This window comes from Hypanus sabinus, chromosome 17 (assembly GCF_030144855.1).
Source record: "Hypanus sabinus isolate sHypSab1 chromosome 17, sHypSab1.hap1, whole genome shotgun sequence".
In the NCBI taxonomy this organism is placed as follows: domain Eukaryota; kingdom Metazoa; phylum Chordata; class Chondrichthyes; order Myliobatiformes; family Dasyatidae; genus Hypanus; species Hypanus sabinus.
Window position 1 is genome coordinate 35607177 of NC_082722.1, and position 26666 is coordinate 35633842.

A 26666-nucleotide genomic window follows, 5' to 3' on the forward strand; every position below is an offset into this window, starting at 1 on the left:
ACAATGAGAGATCAGCTAGCCTAGTTCATAAATGAGAATTGCCATGGTGCAGTTGGTACTGATTTCTGGGATTCCTTACAGTCAACTCCAAATGCGAAGAAAACCAAAACTGATTTGGTAAGATTGTTCAGATAATGCAAACAGACAAAATACTTCTGTAGTGTGTGCTAATAATTTGCTTTGGACAGTCCAAAGCTTTGAAATCCTTGTACATATAAGTTAGCAAAAACAAGTGCAGTCATTAATTTGAATCAGTAGTTTGTTTGGTGCTGAAATTAACTCCTGCCTGCTAAATATCAAACATGATTCAGCGGTTGCTCTCTTGCCCCTAATTCAGAAGGTTGTGGGTTCAATATCTACAGTAAAAATTGAATGCATCATCTAGGATCTCAAAAATGCTGTGCTGAGGAAGTATTCATTATCAGAGGTGCCTTCTTTTAGATAAGGTCCTATCTTTTCAATCAATGCATGTCTAATTTGTGTGGCAGTAGTCAAAAAGTGGGGGAGTCCTCTTGCTATCATGGGCACTATGAATTTCTTCGCCAACTTCACTAAAATATATTATCAGTTCGAATCCCATTGAAGCTCTTGTTGCCTTTGTTTCCCTACATCATAACACATGAAAAACATTACAATAGCTTTGGGATGTTCTAAATAATGCAAACAATTTCGTTTTATATTTTTCTTATTTTTCCTGCCAATGAATTCCCATGTCAGACTAGCCTAGTGGCTAAATTGATTACTCTGTATAAATACATTATTAAAATAAAACATAACACTATTGTCATTCTTAGTAGTTGAGCTCAGGATTATTTGGGTTATTTGCAAACCCTTTCATTGCTTCGATCTCTTTTTCTTCTTTTCTAATTTGAATATGAAAAGCTTATTCAATTCAAAGGCCATCACTTTAATGACACTTGGCAGTCATTTGATTTATTAGGTTTAGAGGAAAAAAATCCACTAAATATTTCATCATGCCATGCTAATCCTCGTAATATTGCCAGATGAAGCCTTGTACCTGTATTAGCAGAGACAGAATGGTGCGTAATTTTCTTGTCATCTTTGTAAAATTTCCATGAATCTTCTGAATAATAAAACAGATTTCTTGAAATATTCAGATTTAGGTTTGCCGTAAAAGTAACTGAAAATACATAATAAAGGAAAAAGATTCATGGTTTAATGTACATTTCAAGGGTCCTAAAGGCGAGTAAGTGGAAAATTAACTTTTCACCAGAATGCCTCAGGTCATTTTACAGGATGAGACACCTATTCATTGAAATTGCAATAACTTTGTAACCTATTTTGTCTATTATTTTGTTTTATTATTATCCCTACAGCCATCAGAAAAGATCCGAATTGAGATTGTATCTCTTACCCTAACCGAAGACAGTCCAATCCTTAAGGATGAAACTATTCAAAGATTGTTTGTTGAATACAGATTCTACAATTTGCCTGCTGAAGAAACGCCATTGTCTCTTCCAAAGCCATGCAGTGGACAATGGATCAGTTATAATCACAGCAATGGTAAAGATAAAATTGGTTAAAGAGGGTAATTGAATATGCTTCCTCCAATGATTGCCATTTATAATTGCCATTTGTTAACCATTAATAATGGAGTCGAGATTGCCATCTAATTAAAATGATTCATTTAGCTATTTGCTATAAATAGAATTTTGAATTAAGTATATGTTATATTTAACGAGAATGAAGCCAATAAAATTAACAGTTGTCAGTGATAAGATATCGGCAATGGTTAATGATAGATTACAATTTTGGGATTTGTTAATTCTGCTAATTTTTTTTCTTCTTTCTGAAGTATTTTATTACGAAGTAATTTGAAACACTTTTTGGAAGATGTGGAGAACAGTGGTATGACCATAGGTACATCTAAAATTAGAAAGTAAATAATGTATGGAATAAATAAATAAATAAATAAATAAATAGAGTTACTTAAAACTGATTCCTTACTATTTTTGCAAAATATTTACTGCAGAAAGATTTTCAGGAATCTCTTTAAAAATTGAACTATTATGTAAGTTTTGAGAACTTGTTTACACATCACTTCAAAAACAAATAATCAGTCATGAATAATAGCTTTGATAAGCACTTAACACAATAAAGAAGCTATCATTATTGATCATAATTTTAAATAGATCACAATATAACAGAAACAGAATAATGATTTTAATAATTGGGCCTTATAGCCAATAAATATACAAAAGCTGCAAAAAAGTTTTAATGGGAATGCAGTTCTATAAATTATTATTTTGCTGGATTAATCCACAATTGCTTTTTTTTTCCACTTCAAGTTGTGAACTAGTTCCAAATAATATTACAATGCTAAAGTTTGAAAGAAGCTTTCAAAAACATACTTTGAAAATTCAGAGCATATTTCTGGAAATACGCCAAGAATTAGAGTTGCTGAATTATGAATAGTGATCATTTCTGTTGTCTTAAGACCTTTGATTGAAAAGTTGCTTCAGTTTGTTTTTGAATTTGTTTTATTGGCGTACTATTTAATTTTAATTCTATTAAGTGCAATTATGGAGGTTGCATTGCATTCTGTAATATATATGCAAGAATGCTTGCTTACAAAAAAAATTATAATGAGGAGATCACTGCAGCAGTTGTGGCACCAGCAGTGAGAGTGAGGTCCAGTGGCATCAACAACAACATCCTGATAAGGAAGTAGGATTTGAGGCAACAACACTGGGAGAGGGTCCTGAATGCCTTTGCAGTGAGAGCATGCTTTCATTGCAGGCTTTGTGTTGTGAAAATGTCAACTGCGCCACAAAACAAGTCATGGGGAAAGTGTGGAAACCTGTAGGCAGCAGCTTAAATACGTGGTCCTAAAGCAGCAGCATTAGGAGCAAGATCATGTTGGGATTAGCAAGATCCTTGGTGGAGCAGCAAAGCAAATATGGGTCATGGCAAGAAGTGAAGAATTCTGAAATTGATGGGTAGGACGGAAAAGCAGATATGGGAACAGCATACAAACATGTGAATTAGGAGAATGAATACTGTTGGTTACTTAGACCCCGGAGCCTATCCCTGTCTCTTAATAAGATCACAGCTGATCTAACTATAGCCTCAATTCCACTTTTCCATCAACTTCTCACCCCTTTGCATATCAATAATCTATATCCCTCTGCCTTAAAAATATACACTCTGCCTCCACTCTTTTGAAGAAGAAAGTTTTGAAGATTACAACCTTCTGGAAAAAATGTCATCTTGATATTTAGTCTATATACCTCTAAATCTTTACTATCCATGAGCCTTTTCATATCACTTTTAAGTGCTGAAATTGTACGTCTCTATTACTTCCTCTGGCAGCCGCTTGCGTCCCTTGTAAATCTTCCTCTCTCATGTGCAACCTATGCCCTCTAGTTTTAGACTCCCTACCCTGAGAAAAAGACTGAGAGAATCCATCATACCTATGCTTTCCATATCTAACTAAGCCACTATGAGGTAACCCTCCATTGGCAAATCATTAACATTGAAGTAGGAGCTTTTTGAAAATTATTTTTCTACATATCTCTATGTCATTAGCAAAATTAGAACACTTTTCTTTGGTGTCTATATCAATATCCTATATATAAAGTTGCAAAGTTGAGGGATGGGCAACATCCTAAAGGCAGCTGCAATGGCACTGGTGGTAGAGAAGTCCTGGCAGTAGAACCAAGTCCCAGAGGTTCTGGAGACAACAGCAGCTAGAGAGATCAGCTGAAATCATCTTAGTGTCCCCAAGCCATGATCTGGTTCCCTGGTCTTGTGTCTCTGGTCAGAAATATATGGTCAATGTATTTTTTGGAATTCCATCACACTGTATACCCTGTTGTGACAATATTCAAAAATGTTTCAAAGAAAGCAAAATCATGAAAGGTATTTTACTAGTGTCTTCGTTTCCAACTATAGAGCTATGAAAATCCTTTTATCAAAATTAATCCAGGTATTCAGATATATTGTAAACAATCCTCAGCTTATTAATAATATGTATAATTTGGAGATGTACAAAATTCTAGAGCACTGGATTTCCTGTGTAATCTGCCTAACAACAGAAATAGTCCACCAATGGGCAAATGAAAGTTTTGTAGTGAGAATAATTGTCAGTGGTTCAGACAAATGGTTTATTGTAAAATTACATTGAATTCTCTTCCTAAGTAAGGTGGAAACTAGATATAATGGAGAAGGAAAATCTAAATTCATGCCATGACCAGTGGTTTCATTGTACCTCCAGTTACAGAGAGTTTAAACAGAGATGCATACTTCTCAAAACTATCCTGAGTGTTCATGGGCCAAAAGAGTCAGTGAAGATGATCATTTCTTCAAGGAAACTGTGTGCACGTCCTTGAATCTTTTCCTCTGCCTACCTTGAAATCTGCTCCCATGACACAACTTGAAATAGAGTATCTGTTTCAAGAATTTGATATCAAGCATGTGCCTGTTATAACTATCTGTGACTAGGGCTTCAGTGCCAGGGATTTTTACCTGGGTGCAAATTCTGGAGTTGGTGCACTTATAATTGCAATGGATTTGATGGGGTTTTTTGTGAGGACAGTATTTGTAGTATTGTTTTGAGTTTACCAGCTGTATATTGTCCAGGTCATAGAAGTCCTTGTAGATCAAAAGTTTTGTGCCAGATCTAAAGTTTTGTTCTTCAAATACCCTTTTCCTCAAACAACCAAAGTTTGCACTGGGGCATTGAAGATGCTGGTGAATTTCATTGTTGATGCTGTAACCCTGAGCTTCCAGTTTCCTATCACTCTAATTCTCTGCCCCTTTTCCTTTCTGTTTTTGTTTTCCTGCATCACTGCAAAAATGCCTCACATAAGCTTGAGGAAGACAGTATTTTCCTTTTGGATTTAGATTCAATATTGAATTTATTAATTTCAGGTAACCTCTGCTTTTTTTCTCTCTCTCCCCTGACATGGTTGTAAATTCTCTGTTTCAATGTACTTCTTTTTCCTTTGCTATTTTCCAAGTGTTGAATTTTAAAGTATTTGTTACCTTGACAACTTTTTTCTCCACTTTATCACAGGCATTCCTTCTGTTTTCCCCTCTCCCTCCCCTCCCCCTACACACTCGCTCTCTATCTCTATCTCCCCTCTTCCCCCTCTCTCTCCCCTCACCCTCTCTCGCCTCCCCCTCTCTCCCCCTCCCCCTTTCTCTCTTTCCCCTCCCTCTCCCTCCCCTCCTGCACCTTCTCTCCCCCTCTGTCTCACTCTCATTCCCTCCACCCTACTTACCTACCCCACTGTTTTCTTCTTTTTCTGGTTATAGTGGAGGGCCTTGTTCCCAAACATTTACTCTATATTTCTCTCCGTTAAAGCAGGTCCTGCATTCTGTGCATTTAGTTTGAGATTTTTGGTATGTATAGTTTGTTTTTTGCTCAGATTGAAATGAATCCCTGATTCAGTGACATTCTTTACAAAGTAATTTTTTGAAACTCCAGCTCACACATAGCCTCTTGTGTTAAATATTTAGGAAGAAATAAGAAAATAAACACTAGCATAGAACTGGTCCATATTAAAATACTGACAAATGCCATGCTGCAAGTTTTACTTATTGCATTATGGGACAGTTCTGTCTTAGCAGAGTTGTGGCAGATGTAAAAAAATTAAATTACTTGCAGAGTCAGGAAGGACAACTGCTCTGCCATATACGATCATTATCACCATCTCCATGGGTGAAAGAACATGCTGTAAATCCTCTTAAATATATGGCAGTAAGTGGTGCCTGTTTTTCCAGTTGACACTGCCAGTGCCATTAACAACAAGTGACAGTTAGGTGGCACAGTCAAATATTGCCTGTATCATTTTCTGACAGTACACATATAAAGCTGCCACCAAAATGACATGTGATCACATGATCTTAGATTTAATACAATGATACCTTTCAGCTTGCTATCTCTTCAAGGGTAAACATAGAAAAGGAAAGAAATGGAGGCTTTTATGTTTTTCTAAATGGAATGCAGAATTGTTGATGTCAGTTTGCATCAAATAATCTGGCATGTCTTTTCTTGACAGTGATCCATGTGGATAAAGAAAATAACCAGCAGAGGAGACAATTCCTCGGGTCAGTGCTTCAAGGTCTCGAGTCAAACCTCGAGAGGTAATTATTAATTGCAGTTATGTCACACCAGTTTTTTTCAGGATGCAATGATAAGAACTGCTGTGTACTATTTGTATGTACTTTCAGATTACCTGGGTCTGAAAAATATTGTTCTAGCATGTCATTCCTTTTTAGAGCATTTTAAAGAATCACAATAAAATAATAAAGTCCAAGTAAACCTTTCTCCTTAATATATTTATATCCTCATTGATAAAAAGAAAATCAAACTTTCATTTTGGAAATAATAATCTTTGAGTTATTTTTCAGCCAAGCTTATTATTATCAAGGAGGTCATTTAATCCATGTTGGCTCCAAACAGAGCAGTGTCACCAGTCCAACTCCCCATCATTTTATTGTTGTATACCCCTTCAACTTAGTCCCTCACACACATCCAGCAACTTCACCTTTTGATTCTTCAGCTACTTACCCATAGGGAGAAGCAATTCATAGTCATTAATTAACCTAACAGCAGCATTTGGGAAGAAACTGGAGCATTTGGAAAATATGCAGTCACAGGAAAATCTTTGGGCTGACAAGCTGTTGATGGTGATCTCCGTGTAAGGCCTCAACCATTTATATTAGTGACCTGGATGAAGGCTGATGTAAAAAGGCAAGTGGGAAAACAAGCTGTGAAAAAGACAATAGGAGTCTGTAAAGGCTAGGTGAGTGGGTACGAATTTAGCAGTTTGAGTATATGAGGAAATGTTAGATTATCCAAGTTGGATAGAAAAGTAGAAGAACTACAGAATGATGCTGTAAAGTCATATCAGAGTGTCTTGGTATGTCAAACATAGAGAGTTAATATACCAGTACAACAAGTAATTAAGAAAGCAACTGAAATATATTACAAGTAGAGTTAACTACAACGGCAGGAAAGTCCTGTGACAATTGGGTGTTGGTAAAACCACATTTTGAGTGATCATATTACCCAGAGAGATATACTTGTTTTAGAGGCAATTCAAACTGATTCCCGGGTTGAAGTGGTTGTGTTAAGAGGAAAGATTGACCAGTCTCACTGGAATTTTGAAGAACTGAAAGGTAGACTTGTTCAAATGTATAAAATTTGTAGGGAATTTGACAATTTAGGTGATGAAAGAATATTTCCTAATGAGGGAATCTAAAACTAGGGAACATAAATTCAGTTTAAGGGGACCATACAACTGGCAAATATCTTCTCCTATTATCTCTAACAAAATCCATCTGCTTGTTGTTCCTAAAGATCTTTCGAACTTCTATCTAGGAGTAGATTTCACCAAAGAAAATATTATGGTGTTGGTCTATAATTTGGATTCCACTCACAAGTCTTTCCAGGCTCTCTCTCTACAATATCTTCACATACATCATTACTGCAAACTAATGCTTTACCCTGAAACAGAACAGGTGAACCATGTTTCAATATTCGCATAATGGAATTGATGAGTTACTGGGCCAATATCACTGATATACTTCCAAACCAACACATGACTTGCATTTCAAAAAAGTCACATCATTTGAACCGTTACTGATTTTCTTTTAATTGTTTCACTTAGTCATTTCAATTATTTATGTAAACAATATTTGCTAATAGTTACATTAGACAGAAAAATTCTTTCAAGTGTGACAGAGAAAGATTTGTCATTTTAGTTTGAAGGTTTTAATTTGAAAATTTCAACTTTTTGCACAGTAGAGATTTCCACAGCACTCTTGGAGTATCTCTTGAAAAATTTACCTCTGCTTTCATTATTAGTATAAAGTTTACGGTTGTAAGTGATCCACCTGAAGATGAACAGGACCTGGAATGTGAAGATATTGGCTTTGCATATGTTAATCTGAGAGAGCTTTTCCTAAAGGAAGAGGACATTATTGAACAGGACATTGACAGTGAGTACATTTGAAAATGAGAGGACAATTTTGTTGGTTCAAGAACAAAATATATCACAATTGTAGCAATTGCCCTAATTTAATTTATGGCCTGTATATCTTTGATAAAGCAATTTATTTGCTCCTTGTTATCAATAATTCAAAATGTTTCAATGTAATTAATAAGCATGCAGACAGATACCCTAAAGATCATTATAAATCCAATACCAGTTAGCTTTGGTATGAGAATTCAGATAATCTATAAATGAGAATTTATGTCAAATATGAAAACTTTCATACAATCTACATCTTTTGGAGAAATGCACTGCAGGGTCTATTGCTGTTATGTTTGCCTTTCGTCATCAAAAGTGCTACCTTATTCTCTTTTAAGTTTTGCCTTCAGATGCAACCCTTTTTCCCAAAGGAACTAAAAGGAGTTAGAAACTTTAAAAAAAATAGATATTCCAGTGATGTACATAAGGAAGGAATATTCACAAAAATTCTCTATGCCATGACACACTTATCAATCCCAAGAATGAAATAATCTCCATATCCAAAGTATCAGTGCACAGTTGTCTGGTTTTGAATTGAAATCTTGTTGCTCCATAGGAAGACACAGATAATCAGAGCAGAGATAAGGACCAAGTTGGGCTTACAGGTACTGGAAAGACCAAGGCAAAGGCCTTGTAGGGAAGTTCAAAGTAAATTTATTATTGAAGTACATACATGTTGCCGTACACAACTCTGATGGTTGAGGGATAATAACTGCTCCTGAACCTGGTGCTGCCAGTTCTGAAGCTCCTGTGCCTTCTTCCTGATGGCAGCAGTGAGAAAAGAGCATGGTCTGGATGATTGATGATAGATTGTTCTCCACATGGATGCACTCAATGGTGGGGAGAGCTTCACCTGTGATGGACTGGGCCATGTCCACTACTTTTTGTAAGATTTTTCCATTCAAGGGCATTGGTGTTTCCATACCAGGCCGTGATGAAACCAGTCAATATACTCTTCATCATGCATCCATAGAAGTTTGTCAAAGTTTTAGATGTCATGCTGAATCTTCACAAACTTCTAAGGAAGTAGAGGTTCTGCCTAGCTTTCTTCATAATTGCATTTATCTGGCGGATCAAGGATAAACTCTCTGAAATGATAACACCAAGGAATTTAAAGATTCTGACCCTCTCCACCTCTGATCCCCAAATTAGGACTGGCTTATGGACCTCCAGCTTCCTTCGCCTAAAGTCAATAATCAGCTCTTTGGTCTTGCTGACATTGAATGAGAGGTTGTTTTTGTGCCACCATTCAGTTTCCCTCCTATATGCTGATTCATCACCACATTTGTCAGAAAACTTAATTATGGCATTGGAGCTGTGCTTAGCCTTACAGTCACATTTATAAGGCAAGCAGAGCAGGGAGCTAAGGGCATAGCCTTGTGGTGCATTTGTGCTCAAGCTAATAGCTATTCACCCTCAGTTCTTATAAGTCTATAAGTGTGGAGTGAAAGACTGGTTCATCTGATTCACCACAATACTGCTCGGCCATTGAATCCACTGGAGGAACAATGATATTCTAGAATGAGAAGCCAGGCACACTTCACTTCAGGATCCTCAAATTTACCGTCAGACTGGCTGTTATACATATGGAGACATAATCACTGACCCTATGAAAAAAATTGCAATTAAGTGAATTTCTGATCAGCCAAGTTATTAGATAAACTGAAAACACTGCCCAAAAGAAACTGGCATTGGGACGAGGGGTGAGGTGTGAGATTTAAATTACCAGAGTAATTTAGTGTGTAAAAGAAGGAATTTAATTTCTGAAAGGAATTTACATTGTATAAGGAGGAATATAATTTTCCAAATTGTGATAAGACCATAACACATAGGAGCAGAATTAGAACATTCCATCATGGCTGATTTATTATCCCTTTCAACCCCATTTTGCCTTCTCCCTATAACATTTGATGCCCTTACTAATCAAGAACTTCTCAACCTCCACTTCAAATGTGCCCAATGACTTGGCCTCCCCAACCGTTTGTTACAATAAATTTCACAGATTCATCACCCTGTGGCTAAAGAAATCCCTCCTCATCTCTGTTCTAAAGGGATGTTCTGTACTCTGCAGTGGTTCCCTCTAGTCCTAGACTCCCCACTTTTGGAAACTTCCTCTCTGTCTAGGCCTTTCAATATTCAATAGGTTTCGGTGAAATCCCCCAGCTCATAAACTCCAGTGAGTACATTTCCAGAGCCATCAAATGCTCTTCATATATTAACCCTTTCATTGCTGAAATCATTCTCATGAACCTCCTGTGGATCCTTCCCAATGTCAGCACATCTTTTCTTAGATAAGGAGCACCAAACTACTTACAATACTCCAAGTGCAGTGTGACCAATGCCTTATAAAGACTCAGCATTACATCCTTGCATTTATATTCTAGTCCTCTCGAAATGAGGCATTTGCATTTTTTACATTTGCTGAATTTGCATTTGCCTTCCTTACTACCAACTCAACCTCCCTTTTAATCTTTAGAGAATCACGCAGAAGTCTCCTGGGTCCCTTTGCACCTCTGATTTTGTCATTTGCTCCCCACTTAGACAATATTCTAGGCCCCTTTATTCCTTCCACCACAGTTCAGTACCATACAGTTCCCTACGCTCTATTCCATCTGCCACATCTTTGCCATTATCTGGCTAAGTCCTGTGGCATACTTCCTGCTTTATCAACACTGTTCTGTGCTAAATGTTGCAAGATAGCTACAAAATCTCTCTAAAGTCCAACTCTGTCATATTTCACTGATATCTGATACCCATCTCACATACCAAGGTACAAAACAATAGAAGCTTTCATTCCAGTTCCCTTTCCGACACTGATGTGTCTGTTCACAGCATTGTCTATTGCCAAATTGAGGCCAGTCACAGACTGGAGAAGCAACATCTCCTCTTCGTCTTATTAGTATCCAATCAGGTGGAAGTTCTCTAACTTTCAATAACCACTCCCCTCTGTTATCTGGCTGCTCCCCCCACCCCATTTGCTTTTCCTTACCCCTCTGGCCTCTTTGCCTGTTCTTTCCACCTCCCCCACCCTCATGACCTGCCCATTACCTACATCTTCCTCCCTCTGATTTCCCACTTGATTCCTTTATTCCATGATCTATGTCCTCCCTATTAGGTTTCTTCTTTAGCCCCATGTCCCTTCCACCTACCAGCTCCCAACTTGTAACATTATTCCCTTGTTCACCCCTTCCCCCTCTCTTCTGGATTGATCAATCACCTGCTAGATGGGGTTCTGTCCTCTTCCCCCCTCCCTCAACCCCTACTATTTTATTCTGGCTTCTGCCTTTCTTCCTTTCCAGTCCTGATGAAGGTTCTCAGCTAAAAACATAAACTGTTTATTTCCCTCTATAAATGCTCCCTAACCTGCTGAGTTCCTCCTGCAACTTTTTTCTGTATTTGCTAGATCTTTCAGCTTTTGAACCTTTTTCACATTTGTTATTCCCATCAGTTCTTTTTGCATTCCTACTTTCATTAATGCTCTGTAAATTCAGTATTGATGCCTCCTGAGTAGCAAATGAATCGTGCTGTTCATGTCTCTTCACTGCATTCTACCTGTGCTATAAGTGCTACTTGAATCAAACTACAACTTACCTCTCTGCCACATCCATGGTTTGGTAGACCGGAGCTGGTTATTATTTGATTTATTCCTCCTTCTCTAATTATCTTGATGTCCAACCGCACTAGCAACCTAAATTTATTATGGCACATCTACCAAAATAAAACATAGTTACCCAACTGCATGGAACTTTACTTTGATAACTCATTAAAACACGTAAGCTTTTTTGGAATCACAGCTCAGTATGGGCACCAGCTAGCATAGCAGTTAATGCAACATTATTACAGGTCGGGGTGTCTGAGTTCAGAGTTCAGTCCCAGCATTCTCTGTCAAGAGTCTTTGTATGTTCTTCACGTGGAATGCCTGGGTTTTCTGCAGTTTCCTTTCTCTGTCCAAAAACATATGGGTTAAGGTTTTTGGTCATTGTAAATTATCCCACGATTAGGGTTGTCGGGGGCTGCTGGGGTGGTGCTAGGGCCTACTCCATGCTAAATAAATAAATGAACATCCTCATGGAATCCCAAAGGGTCTCTGTATCCTGCAAGGTGTTAGGAGTGGGTGAGTCTCAGATCCCATTCCTGAACTGCCCCTTGCACTTCTGATAAAACACAACCTTACGGCAGAGGCAGTGCTTTGCTTAATGTTAAACCTGTCAAGGAATTTAACAAATGTTTTAAGATGCCTTAAATTGCTGGAATTATAGTTGTTAAGTAGTAAATTAAAATAATTTAATGCTCAAATCAATTAAAAGTAACTAAAATCATTAAACCAAAGTAAATTTTAAAAACTCATATCTTGCAAGTGAGAATCCCCATTCAGATGTGAATAGGTCTCCAATCCTATGGTAGATTGATCCAAGTATAATACTGAGGAACCTGTCACATGACTTGAACTTAAGAATTATATGGGATTTATTTGGTGTGAACACCTCAATCTTGGATTTAGATTTAGATTTATTTATCACATGTACATACAGTGAAATGTGTTATTACTTTAACAACCAACACACCCAAAGAATTGCTGGGGGTTGGGGGGCAGCCCACAAGTATCATCACCCAATCTGATGCCAAAACAGGAGAAGGACACAAAACACAGCAAAACTTGGCATAGCAAGCAATAAAGCAACAACAGCGAAACAAGCCCCTTCCGACCTTCTCCCACCTACCACACACCTAAATTCTCCAATCCCATACAGACTGTCTTCTTTAGCCTTCTGCAGACCTGTGGATTTGCAGACACTGGGCGCCGACTTCCCCAATGGACTTGCAGAGATTAGCAGACCTAGGTTCCAGCTACTGAGCCTCAACTTCCTGACTTCTAATCAACCTTCAGGCTTCAATCCAAACTTCCAATCGAGCTTTCAGGCTTTGATCTGATCGACCTTTGGGCTTCGATCTTTGGTATCGACCCAGGACTCACCAATGATGAGACCCGAACTCCTGTCCGCGAATGGTGGACTCCTTTTCCTTTCCCTTTAGAATTCGGGACCACAGCAAGTATGATTTACTCTTGTGAGCTACACATTTGTCAGGGAAATTACATCATAGCTTTGTATCATGCTGTCCATGCAGAGATTCTACATGTAACACACCAGTACCATTCCCCTGGTGGGAACAACAGCCATGAAAAGTCAGTACTAATGAAAGTCCTTTCCAGCAGGCTTACGTTTAACACGATGTGTTCAAGTGCCACAAAAGACCTACACTTATAATGCTAATGGTAAAAAATTTGTGGCTTCCAAGGGCAAAGACATTACCAGCAAAAATATATTGACAATGGAAATAGATATTTCTGATTTATGTTCTTCAGTAAAAGTAAACATGTCTTTTTATATACAGGTTTCCCCCGCTATCCGAAAGTAGAGCATTCCTATGAAACCTTTCGTAAGCTGAAATGGCGTAAAGCAAAGAAGCAATTACCATTAACTTATATGGGAAAATTTTTTGAGCGTTCCCAAACCCAAAAAATTATCCTACCAAATCATACCAAATAGCACATAAAACCTAAAATAACACTAATATATAGTAAAAGCAGGAATGATATGATTAATACACAGCCTAAAGTAGAAATAATGTATGTACAGTGTAGTTTCACTTACCAGAATCGGGAAGATTTAGCCAAAACTGATTCGTAGAAAAAAATCGGCACGTACATGCATGTGCACACACGTGCCCACACAAGGCTTCACGGTCATAGTAGTCTTCCTCGGGGTAAACACAAGTTTAAAGTGGGCGCCTTTTCGCGTAAAAGCAAGAACAGGTATTAATGTAGGTCTTTCATAAAAGCGAATTAGCGTTAAGTGAACTTCGGTAAAATGGGGGACACCTGTATTTGTTATAATTTTGCTACAAATAATGTATTTAGGGAGTCTCCCCCATTTCTGTTTTATTGTACTCTTGTGAAACTGACACTTACATTGACATGCTTTATCCATCAATCAATCAATGCAGTAAGCACAGTGAAAGTCAGTAGTTCTATCTTTGTGATCTCAGCAAACCATAACATTTTATAGCTTTTTGACATAAATCATCGAAGATGTTGTTCTCTGAAATGAGTTAACAGCCAATGATGATTTTTTTTTATATCACATCATGAATGATGCAATAAAGACCGCCTAATGAAATCAGTTCTGTCCACTTTCTGGAAGTTGAAAATTAATCAGGATTTTACATATGACAAAGCCTTTGTAAAACCATTGAGATTTGTGCAAGGTGATTATTTAGTAAAGTTCTCAAGGATTTAACCTAAAGATAAAAATTAGAAATACAACTAAATTCCAGTATACTCTCATGTTAACCATGAAATGTTTTAAAACTATTCATTCAGTTCAGTATTCCACAGAAGAACTAACTCTTTGGCATGTATATTTTTTTTAAATTCATAATACATCTAGACAATTAATGCAATGTCTTTCTATCTACAGTGCCTTGAAAAAGTATTCAGCCCCCACAACTATTTTCACATATTACTGTCTCCTTTTCTAAATTTAATATATCAAACCTGGATTTTTGAACTAATCTATAAAGCATTGTGTATCAAATCAAAAGAAAAATTCCAAAACCTTGAAGTTCAAAAAGTTCAAAGCACATTGATTGTCAAAGTGTGTACACTATATACTGTACATCCTTGAAATTCATCTCCTTACAGGCAACCACAAAACAAAGAAACCCAATAGAACCCATTAGAAAAAGACTGTCAAACATCCAATATGCAAAATAAAGAATCATGCAAACAATAAAAGTAAGCAAATAATATTCAGAAGTTTACAAAAGTGAATCCACAGCCACTAAGCCAGTCACAGCCGATCCAGGAGCCCATTAGTTGCAGGCCACAGCCTGAATTCAGCACAAAAATGAGTAAACCTCGCAGAGCAGCAAGCTGAACACTGGGCCATCCCTCACCTCCAGCCCCGACACCCTGACTTTTCAATCTGGCTCAGCTAAGCAGCAGTCGTTGCTCAATCTTGGGCCCAGGCACTGGCGCCTCACCTCAGTTCTGCCGTTTCAAATTGCCTCTAAGTCTGCTCCGGCAGCCAAACATTGGCTAGTTCCCCACACTTCAGCCAGGGCCCTGCCACCTTGATTCAGCATGTATACAACACACCACCACAATCCCCTGCACCTTCGAAACTTCAGTTCACACCACAGAAGTGGCAGGTTGTACAGGCGATTCAAAAGCTCAACACAGAAGGGATGTTACAGGCTATTGACTACAGTGATCGTTTTTGAGAAAAAGTGTGATTAATAAAGTAGTTAGTAGGTGTTTTTGAGAAATTATGAGGTTGAAAAAGTATTCATCCTCTTTTCTAATTACTGCACTAATTTTCCTCTGGTGCAATACTGTATATTACCTTACTAGCTCATCCAGTTTGTTGATGTAGAAAATTGGAGGATCACCTGTTTTCAATGAATTGTTAAGAATAAATACCCCCTCTCTCTGTAAGGTCCAACAGTATGGTAGATTTTCAACAGACCAAACCAAGAAGTAGAAATTCAAGATAAATCAGGAAAATGATAATAGAGAAGCATAAATCTGGGGAGAATACAAGACCATCTCAAAGGCACTGATCATACCTCAGAGCTCAGTACCATGAAAAAGTGGAAAAATATGAAACCACAGCCATACTGCCTATGTCACGCAACCCTCTTAACAACATACTAGCTGATTTTCTTATAAAACTCTATGACAGTGTGCTTAAATGATTTGATGGAGTTTTAAAGACAAAAGGTGGTCACACTGAAAATTGAGTTGATTTATTTTTTTACTGTTTATTGTCCTTTATAGTGAATTTTTCAATAGACTCTTTTCATTTCATCATTTTAAAAGCATCTTCCCTTTACAGAATATTTTCTATGTGCCTAAGACTTTTGCACAATACCGTATGTACAGATTTCCGTGTGCATGCATTTTTATGAGAAAGGTATAAAGAAAATGGTGATTTTTATTTTTACTTTTGAAAAAGATATAGGAGCAAAAGAAGAGCAAAACCTGCATTAAAATAACTATTTTGACTTATTGATATGTTGTTCACACATTTGCAAGAACTTTGGCTCCCATTAAAGTGATGTGCAGCTAACGATAACAGGGTTGTCGTGATGGGAGATATTAATTTCCCCAATATTGATTGGCATCTCCTTAGAGCAAGGGTTTTTGATGAGGTGGAATTTGTTAGGTATGTTCAGGAAGGTTTCCTGATACAGTATGTAAATAAACCTGCAAGAGGAGAGGCTGTACTTGTTCTGGTATTGGGAATTGAACCTGGTCAGGTGTGTTATGAAGGTACCACAGCTCTGAGGGGCCGAAGGAGCGGGAGCAGCCCCCTCCTTCCGGAGAATCACAAGATCGCTATTAATTCGGGACTCGGAAACGAGAGACAATGCAACGGTTTTGACCATTGTTCGTAGGGGCACCTGTGTCACGTGTATGTCCCGGCTACGTGACAACTATCATGGGCATGAATACCCCTCGAGCAGTGTGGGGGTGGAGATTGCATCACCCTACTTTGATGGACAACCACAACTCGGCAGGTAAAGATAAAAGGGGGCTACAGGAGGTGGTACCCCAGATAGAGAGACGCTCCCGAAGAACTCGATCGCTCAACGCTCCCGAGAGAGCTGGAAGCCATGCAACGCCACGTGCGCTCCTAACTCCTTTGTCCTAGGGAGTGGGTGACTAATGATACCGAGAAAGACATCGCACTGATAAAGGGGAAAACAACGCTCCCCTGATTTAACGGAGTGGCTGCGTAAAGACCTGGGCAAGTTCTTTTTTCGTTTTCACCGACCCCTCTAAAACATGTGAAACCCAGCCGGAGGGCAAAAGTCTGCAGACTTCTGAGTGACTTTTATATTTCCAATGGACAAGATATTATCCCCTAGACAACAGTCGAGATTATTTCATAATGATGATTATTGCTATACCCGCGTTTTAGATTGAGTTGTACTGCCATATACGATTTGAATGTTTGTATTAACCCTGCTTTTTGTGCTCCCCTTTTGAATAAAACATTTGAAAATAGTGCCATCAGACTCCAACGGACCTCTCTATCTTTGCTGGTGAGTTATCCAGTTACGGGATACGTAACAGGTGTCAGGTCTCTCAGTGGGAGAGCATTTTGGAGATAGTGATCACAATTCTTTACCATAGCATTGGAGAAGAATAGGAGCAGACAAGTTAGGAAAACGTTTAATTGGAGTAAGGGGAAATATAAAGCAGGAATTTGGAAGTATAAATTGGGAGCAGATGTTCTCAGGGAAATGTATGGCAGAAATGTGGCAAATGTTCAGGGGATATTTGAGTGATGTTCTACATAGGTACGTTCCAATGAGACAGGGAAGGATGGTAGGGTACAAGATCCATTGTGTACAAAGGCTGTTGTAAATCTAGTCAAGAAAAAAAGAAAAGCTTACAAAAAGTTCAAAAAACTAAGTAATGATATGAATCTAGAAGATTATAAGGCTAGCAGAAAGGAGCTTAAGAATGAAATTAGGAGAGCCAGAAGGGATCATGAGAAGGCCTTGGTGGGCAGGATTAAGGAAAACCGCAAGGCATTCTACAAGTATATGAAGAGCAAGAGGATAAGACTTCAGGGAATAGGAACACTCAAGTGTGAGAGTGGAAAAGTGTGTATGGAATCGGAGGAGGTAGTTGAGGTACTTAATGAGTACTTTGCTTCAGTATTCACTATGGAAAAGGACCTTGGCGATTGTAGGGATGACTTACAGTGGACTGAAAAGCTTGCGCATTAAGACATTAAGAAACAGGATGTGCTGGAGCTTTTGGAAAGCATCAAGTTGGATAAGTCACTGGGACTGGATGAGATATACCACAGGATGCTGTGGGAGGCGAGGGAGGAGATTGCTGAGCCTCTGGCAATGATCTTTGCTTCATCAATGGGGACGGGAGAGATTCCATAGGACTTGAGGATTGCAGATTTTGTTCCTTTATTCAAGAAAGGAAGTAGAGATAGCCCAGGAAATTATAGCCCAGTGAGTCTTACTTCAGTGGTTGGTAATTTGAGGGAGAAAATCCTGAGGAGCAGGATTTATGAACATTTGGAGAGGCATAATATAATTAGGAATAGCCAGGATGGCTTTGTCAAAGGCAAGTCATGCCTTACGAGCCTGATTGAGTTTTTTGAGGATGTAACTAAACACATTGATGAAGGTAGAGCAGTAGATGTAGTGTATATAGATTTCAGCAAGACATTTGATAAAGTACCCTATGCAAGGCATGTTGAGAAAGCAAGAAGGCATGGGATCCAACGGGACCTTGTTTTGTGGATCCAGAACTGGCTTACCACAAAAGGCAAAGAGTGGTTGTAGACTGTACGGAGGTCAACAACCAGTGGTGTGCTTCAGGGATCTGTTCTGACTCCCCTTCTCTTCATGCTTTTATAAATAACCTGGATGAGCAAGTGGAGGGATGGGTTAGTAAATTTGCTGATGACACAAAGATTAGGGGTGTTGTGGATAGTGTGGCAGGCTGTCAGAGGTTACAGTGAGACATCGATAGGATGCAAACCTGGACTGAGAAGTGGCAGATAAGTGTGAGGTGGTTCATTTTGGTAGGTCAAACTTGAAGACAGAATAAAGTATTAATGGTAAGATTCTTTCAGAGGAATCTTGGGGTCCGAGTCCATAGGACTCTCAAAGCAGCTGCACAGGTTGGCTGTGTGGTTAAGGTATACAGTGCATTGGCCTTCATCAACCATGGGATTGAGTTTAAAAGCCGAGAGGTTATGTTACAGCTGTACAGGACCCTGTTCAGACCACAATTGGAGTACTGTCCTCAGTTCACTACAGGAAGGATGTGAAAACTACAGAAAGGGTGCAGAGGAAATTTACAAGGATGTTGCCTGGATTGGGGAGCATGCCTTATGAGAATAGGTTGGGTGAACTTTGGCCTTTTCTCTTTGGAGCAACAGAGGATGAGAGGTGACCTGATGGAGGTGTATAAAGATGATGAGAGGCATTGATTGTGTGGATAGTCAGAGGCTTTTTGCCGGGGCTGAAATGGCTAACACGAGAGGGCACAGTTTTAATGTGCTTGGAAGTAGGTACTGAGGAGATGTCAGGGGTAAGTTTTTATGAAGACAGTGGTGAGTGTGTGGAATGGGCTTCCGGTGACCGTGGTGGAGGCGGATACAATAGGATCTTTTAAGAGACTCTTAGAGCTTAGAAAAATAGAGGGCTATGGGTAACCCTAGTAATTTCTGAAATAAGTACATGTTTGGCACAGCATTCTTTGTTTCTATGTTGGAAAATGGTTGATATATTGCACTTGTCCTTTGTGACCTCATGATGGTGGAAGCAGTGATTCCCTATTCTGATTTTTTTCAAGTTTGGCTTTTCTGTACCAATTTGTTATTATGCTTTAGTTTTGTAGACTACATGGAAAAGTATGCTTACAATATTTGAGTTCAATAGATACATTTAATGTCAGAGAAATGTACATAATATACATCCTGAAATTCTTGTTCTTTGCAAACATCCACAAAAACAGAGATGTGCCTCAAAGGATGAATGACAGTTAAATATTGGAACTCTGAAGCCTTCCCCAGCTTCCCCCTCCCATGCATAAGCAGCAGCAAACAAACCCCCACCAGCAAAAAAGCATCAGCAACCCCCACCAAACATTCAAGTGTGTTGCAAAGCATCAATTAAGACACAGACTTGCAGTGCCCCAAAGACTACTCATTCACCCAGTAATTCGACATACCACAGACTCTCTCTCTCTCCCCCTAATAAGGGAAAAAGAGGTGCCCCCATTTCACTATGAGAGGGAAAGCATGGAGACGTAACAAAGCAACTTGCCAATTTATGGTGTTAAAAGTCTGTTGCATCACTTTTTCTGAGCTCTATGCCTAAAGAACTTGGGACTCTGGGCGGACAACCAGCAGCTAGCTCACTGCTTTCGATCTTCTGTCTCCCATAACACATTAGGCAGTGGCACTAACCTCAACTTCACCCGCCTCCTGAGCCACGAAAATAAGGCACCCTGAAGGTGTGCTAGTCTTCTAAGCTGCACCCTTGGCATATCGAAAAATGGCCAGCTGTGAGACCCCGAAAGCAGGTCCCGTTCCTGCAAAGAACCAATATCAGCGTGTAACTCCAGGTCAAGGTCTTCCAAAGAACCCTGAAAATGAGGAAAAAGATATTAAAGATATAGAGCCGTTTCCGAAGATGCTAACAAAGGAGTTGTCATTAGGCACCATTGTCCTCCTAGGTATTCCTGCTTCTGTTAAGAGATTGAAGAACAGTAGCCCGTCCTTTTTTCAAATGTCAAGTGCTTTGGAGGCCATTGAGTACTTTTGAACCCATTGTTGTAGGAAAAGATGGGCATGAACTTTCATACAACATCCCTTAAATAGCAATAAATTAAATAATAATATACTTTTCATTTTGATTCTTAAGTGGGGGGTGGGTTGTAGGCCAGATCAATAGATAAAGCTCTTCTGCAAAATAACTTAATGGTATCTTTTACATCCGCACTAGTGAACAAAGGACTCCAAATTTAACTTCTCATTCAAAAATTGGTGTCACTGGCAATGTAGCAATTCCTTAGTAATGGACTGGAGCATCACCCTTAAGTTTTCTGTGTTCAGCTCTGTAGAGCAGGGTGTAAGCATGCATTCTTCCAAGATTTGGAAGTGCTAACCAATGCGCCAATGCTGGCAAACTCTTTTACAAGACTTTAAAATGTTATTCTCAGCACAGTTTGCCTATGTTTATTGCCTTTTCTGGGTTCTCCTGACAAGCTCAGGCTAAAAAAAAACATCCAATTCATACCCCACTCACCTGAGAGTCAAAGTTTGCAACTTCTTCTTGAAGCCTGGCAATTAGTGTATATGTGTAGGCTCAGGACCATCACCCCACTACACCTCCCCAGCACATGCAAACAGAGTGGATCTTGCTAGTTGGAAAAGGAAACAGAGCAAGTGAAAATTAAGTGCAATGTTAAATGCAATTGAGAAATTGGTCTTGCCCTAAGTTGTTATTTACCACCGAATATTTACCTGCAAACATGTGATCTGAGGTCTAGGTGCGATCAGAATAATGCAAGGTGTTACTCTTCAGAACATTATTAAAAGAATGAGATGAAGTAAATTATACTGCCAACTCGTTTCTTTAAGAAGGGGAGAGGGTTAAATTAGTGTGTGTTGTGGGGAAATGTTTAGTAAAGAAAATCTAGTATAGAATGAATTGACATTTGGAAAAATATGAGCTTATGAATGAAAGTCCTAAATGCAGTAAAAACAAATCTTATTTGACTAGTTTGATTGAGTTTTGATGAAATAAGAATGCATTGATGAGAATATTGCAGCTGATGTTGCGAATATGGATTTTCAACGTATTCCTTTGATTAAAATATGTCATATCAGATGAATTTACAAAATTCTGTCATTAAAGTGTCAGTTGCAAAGTGAATACAAAATTGATTGGGCCAAAATGCAGACATCAATGGTGAATCACTATTTTTGAATCTGAATGTGGTAAACTGTGATGCTTTCCAACAGTAAGTATTGGAACCACTGCTCTTTTTGGTGTATTTAAATAACCTGTATTTGAATCCTGACAATATTCATAAATCTCCTTTGCACTCTTTCCAACTTCAGATTCAGATTGTTTATTGTCATTTAGAAACCACAAATGCAATGCAGTTAAAAAATGAAACAACATTCCTCCAGAATGATATCACAAAAGCATATGACAAAACAGACTACACCAGAAAATCCACATAACTTAATGATACCTTTCCTACAACAAGGAGGCTGAGTCTATACACTATACTCCCAAGTGTGGCCTCACCAATATCTTGTACAATACGTTAGTCAGTTGTACTTTGATCATGGATTGCCTCCTTGCACTGTATGAAGAATGGTGCCTTTGTACAGATGTCTGACGTGGAGAATGGCTGATCTATGCAAGTGCAACTCACCACTCAAAGCATCTCGTTGAATTTCCAGAATATCATAATTTTCAGACATCTTGGTTGATTAGCCATTTATCTAGTTATGTGCTACAGTACTGGGTTGTGCAGTCTTACCCTGTTTCTCAACCAGCATCTAAAATGATTCACCTAATCAGTAACCCAAGAGGTTTTGTAGATACTGGAAATCCAGAACAATGCACACAAAATGCTGAAGGAACTCAGCAGATCAGACAGCATATATGGAGCATCTTCTTATTCTGACTGCTTCCAACTTATTTTCCAGTTCTAATAAAGGGTTTCAGCCCAAAATGTTGACTGTTTATTCCTCTCCAAAGTGTTGCTACCTAATCAATTAATTCAATTGTTATTTGTGAATCTTTAAAATCTTGCTCTGAGTAAATTTGCTGTTATGTTTCCATAACTTGTAGCTTAAAAAGCACTGTATTTACATATGTCTTTTTTCAGTTGCTTCTAGAATCTCACTACTGGTACCTGGCCATAACTAAAGCTACAATTCTATTTAATGTGTAGATTGGCCCTTTTCCGAAACTATTCTGATGGCTTGAAATGAGTAGAAATATCATTCTTGTGGAAAAAGATCCTCTACCCAATGTTAGAGTTAAGAAACATTGTTTGGAGGGGAGGGACATCTGCATCTTTAATTTGGTTTTGCTAACTCTGACCTGATTGCTTCATATTGACAGAATGCAAGATCTCTCAGATTCCCTGTCATCCTCAGTATAATAGAGAACCAAAACCACAATGAAATGTGAAGTTAGCTATTAAGTTTGCACTTTTAATGGGAAAGTGAATGTCTTGTTTCAAATTGTTTAAAATTGGCTTAGATTTAAACAAATATACTAAATTGTGTGGTTCCCATTGCAGTCTGCAATAAATATATAGGACATGATATTCTGATCTCTTTGCAGTTGTCGATCCCCAGGACAGCACATTAGTGACTGGTAAATTGAAAGTGACAGTGGAAGCATTGGAGGCATTGCGCTCAGTAAATGAAGAGAACAAATAAAGACAACTGAAGAACCACATGTAATCTCATGCTAGTAATACAGATAACAATGAGTTCACTTCTATTTTTCTGCATGGTAGGATGTATCAAAGTTATTTAATTTCTGTATTTCCTTTTTTTGTTTTTCTAGTTCTGCATTCATTTGAATTCATTTGTTTTCTACCTTTTTATTTAACACCATTAAATACTCACCCTTGCACAGGGTTTTATTAATAATTAATAACAGAGTGATTGAATGATCTGCATCATTTGCATTTTTGAACTTTTTTACATATGTAAAATGCATAATTTTTAAATAAAGTATACTTAGAACACCACTTGTAAGTTTTTATATTGCCATTATCACTTAAGTAAGAAAATAAAACCTTATGATTAGCTTCATTAAGAGTATCACGCTGTGAAGTTTTTAATAGTGGTGGAGTATAAAAATTGCACAGCAAAGCCTGGATTAATGTGTTAATCTGCCTCTTTAAAATGCTAATGACTGTTTTATGCACATTAAATCTCAGTTCTGCTTTCCTTTGATGCATGCAAATTCTATAAATTAAATATTGATAGTAATTGTAGGCACCTATAGACGTCTCATATGCGGAACAATTTTTAAAATGTTTAAAACATCATACTTGTATGTGGATAGTGATAGCAGATCAAAGGCTATTAAATTCAAATAAATTGCAATAATTAGTCTCTGCATTGAATATCCTATAAACTGGGGAAAGTTAAAAATAATGTAAAAATACTTAATATAGATATTAATTAAAGAGAAAAAAATGTGCATTAAAAGTGAGTTTTTGAAGGCAATTGCTAGAGGCAGTTTTGTTTGCAATTTGGACAACGTGGTTTCTTAAGTGCCTGTGAGACATCCTTTTATTTGCAGTGTGTACTTCCTTATAGGCATGTTTAAATAGAAAAAGAGTGATGTGATTAATTAAAATAAACCTAATTTGGCATGATACATCGAATTTTTGCCTCAATGAACATGACTCATTTAATTTTACAAATTAGGCATTCACTTTTTCAATGATTAAAACTCTGGAAAATGAGTTCTCTCCACAGATTTAAGAACATTGAAGTCTGCTAATGGAAAGAAGATGGAATCGATTATGAAACAATTCATTACAGTTAAATACTAAAGTAGATATAACATGTAAAAGCATACAGTTTGAACCTTCTGATTTAATGACCCCCAATAATGGATATTATCTTTGTGATCCTTTGGTTTAAAGCCTATGCAGTATTAAGTTGTTGATGTACAAAGTGACGCCATTGAATTAGCCTCTGACCACAGCTATCTGTAATCTTTACAATGATCATGATTCAGTTGTCTTTTGTCTGTTACTTCAGTAGTCTAATACAGCATGGTAAGACTTCACCAGTAATGCATGGATGCATTTTATAAATAATTTAACCTCATAAATTTAGTAAGCTTACAATTCGGTACACATTAAGCAGCTATTTATAATTTTATAACACTCAATTGTGGGGCATTATTGTGCATGTGCCAACATTCCATAGAAGAGAAAAATCACACCATGAAGTTCGTTGTCACTTTGAAGAAAGCACACTTTCGGAACTGAGAGAAGACTTGCCTCTGTTCGCTGTGGGTCTTCTTGTCCTTTTATCCAACTGAAGAAGAGAACGTTCAAAGAGGCAAACTGCCTTTAAGAAGACATAGTGGAAAATAATCTTTCTGTAAAATTCATGAATTCAACTTACAAATAACAATTTTGTTCAATATATATAACATATAAAGTACTCAATGGAAGGCAGCATTTTCAAAAAGTTTTTACTGTAGGGTTATGATTTTACATTTTAAAATTAAATCAGAGAATTTCTGAAAATTATGTTTTAGGATGAAATTATTTAGAGACATAGCAAATTGACTAAAGCTCTTAATTTTCTCCAAAGTATTTGAGAATTTCCCATGACAAAATATTTCCCTTGGCCATCAATACCATACTTTTCTCTTGTGTCCTTGTCTAACTGAATTAGACCATTAGATCATGATGTCATACTTGATCCTGAATTAAATTTTGGACCATATACCCATTATTTTGATCACTTGTCTCTTTGGTATCAAGATCCATTTGAAAAAACTCCAGTGACATTTTTTGAGCCCACTTGTTTTGTGAAAGGTGCAGTACTGTCATGTAGCGGTTAGTGCGATGTTAACCTTCAGAGTTCAATCCCGGCATCCTCTGTAAGGAGTCTGTACATCCTCCCTGTGGGTTTTCTTGGTGTCTTCTGGTTTCCTCGCACAGTCCAAAGATGTACTGAGAAGGTTAATTGGTCTTTGTAAATTGTCCAGTGATTAGGTTAGGGTTAAGTCAGAGTTGTGAGGCATTGTGGTTCGAAGGGCTGCTCTGTATGTCTAAATTAAATACTTAAATATATAGAATATTGTCAGTGCTAGGGAATTTTGTTAGCAAAGTTTTACTGTTAAATTATTGCAAATCATTTGAAAACTACCCCAAAGGAATTGTTCAATTTCCCAAAATGGATTAATCAAGTATGCTTTCAAAACTTCTTATCTGTGTAATGTTGACTATTAATCCATTGTGCCAACAAAAATATTAGTTCTCTGCATGCTATTCTTTACAAAGCCATGAAAGGTCATTTCAGGCTTTGAGGATAAACTTGTGATTCACGGATCTCACTGTTATTAACAGTGAGAAATGGTCTGTGCTTCAGACAGTAGTTTCATGGTAACCAAATAGACAATTTATCATTAAGCTTCAAAATCAAATTGCTTTAGCAAAATGGTTAAAAATCCAATCCACAATCTGATGAGCAATTTTGTGTATTTTTTTTCTCCCTGTTTTTACCTTTTTTTTGAAAAATAGATTGCTCCCTGACCCCTCTGTATAGTGTCTGTACATCGTGTAAAATGTGGCTAGCTGGTCAATTTTGCAAGCCTTTCCAAGTCCAATCCCATCCTCATTCATTTTACATGAATGGAATTCAATTAAATCTAAGTAGACAGTTTAAAGAAGTGAGAATTAAGAATCTATTCAATCTCTCCCACCCTAGTTCCCCTTTCTGATTTGTATCCCCTTTCCAATTTTCAATTCAAATTTGGATCCCCTTTCCTGATGTATTATCGCTATTTCTCTAACTCTGCAGGTATCTATGATTAAACTCCTCTGGGGCTTCCAACCAGGTACAGGTGTCAATTTTAACTGAAATTTCTAAGGCAAGCTCTGCCATCTTCATCAGGAAAGATGCCTGGACATGTCTGGTCCCATCGATACCTGTACCCGAAGAAGCCCGAGAAGAGGTTAGTCAACATATACGCTGGGAAAGCACTAGATCCTTTTTCATCTAGTTATCTGTTCTTTCTTGGCCATTACTTGTACTCATTATATGTTTAGTCTTTTTATGCAAAGGTATTAAGGACAGGTACATTCTAATGCAAATTAAAGATTAGTCTAAAACTCTGAGTCCTCAAATAAGTACTTGGTACCTTTGCATTCTTGTAAAATACCTTTACAACAATATATCATTTGCAAAGAAAAAATTCCAAATAAAGAGAAGAAAATTAAATAAAACCCTAATGCATACTATTTTTAATTTAACCCATGAGGTAAGGCAGCTTTGCTGTGGAATCTATGCTGAGCAAGCATACATTTTGATTCATAAAGGAATT

General features: G+C 37.7%; 1 protein-coding gene across 3 annotated transcripts in view; it reads left to right on the forward strand.

The window, feature by feature from the left end:
• The window catches only part of rpgrip1l (RPGRIP1 like), a 190493-nt gene extending 167156 nt beyond the window's left edge, over positions 1 to 23337 (forward strand). For all 3 annotated transcript variants that reach the window (XM_059992825.1, XM_059992827.1, XM_059992826.1), the window contains 4 exons: positions 1338 to 1524; positions 6027 to 6111; positions 7838 to 7971; positions 22923 to 23337. In XM_059992825.1, coding sequence (XP_059848808.1) covers positions 1338 to 1524; positions 6027 to 6111; positions 7838 to 7971; positions 22923 to 23020 — 504 coding nt within the window. In that variant the 3' untranslated portion in view covers positions 23021 to 23337. The remainder of the gene's footprint in view (positions 1 to 1337; positions 1525 to 6026; positions 6112 to 7837; positions 7972 to 22922) is intronic.
• Positions 23338 to 26666: the final 3329 nt, after the last annotated feature.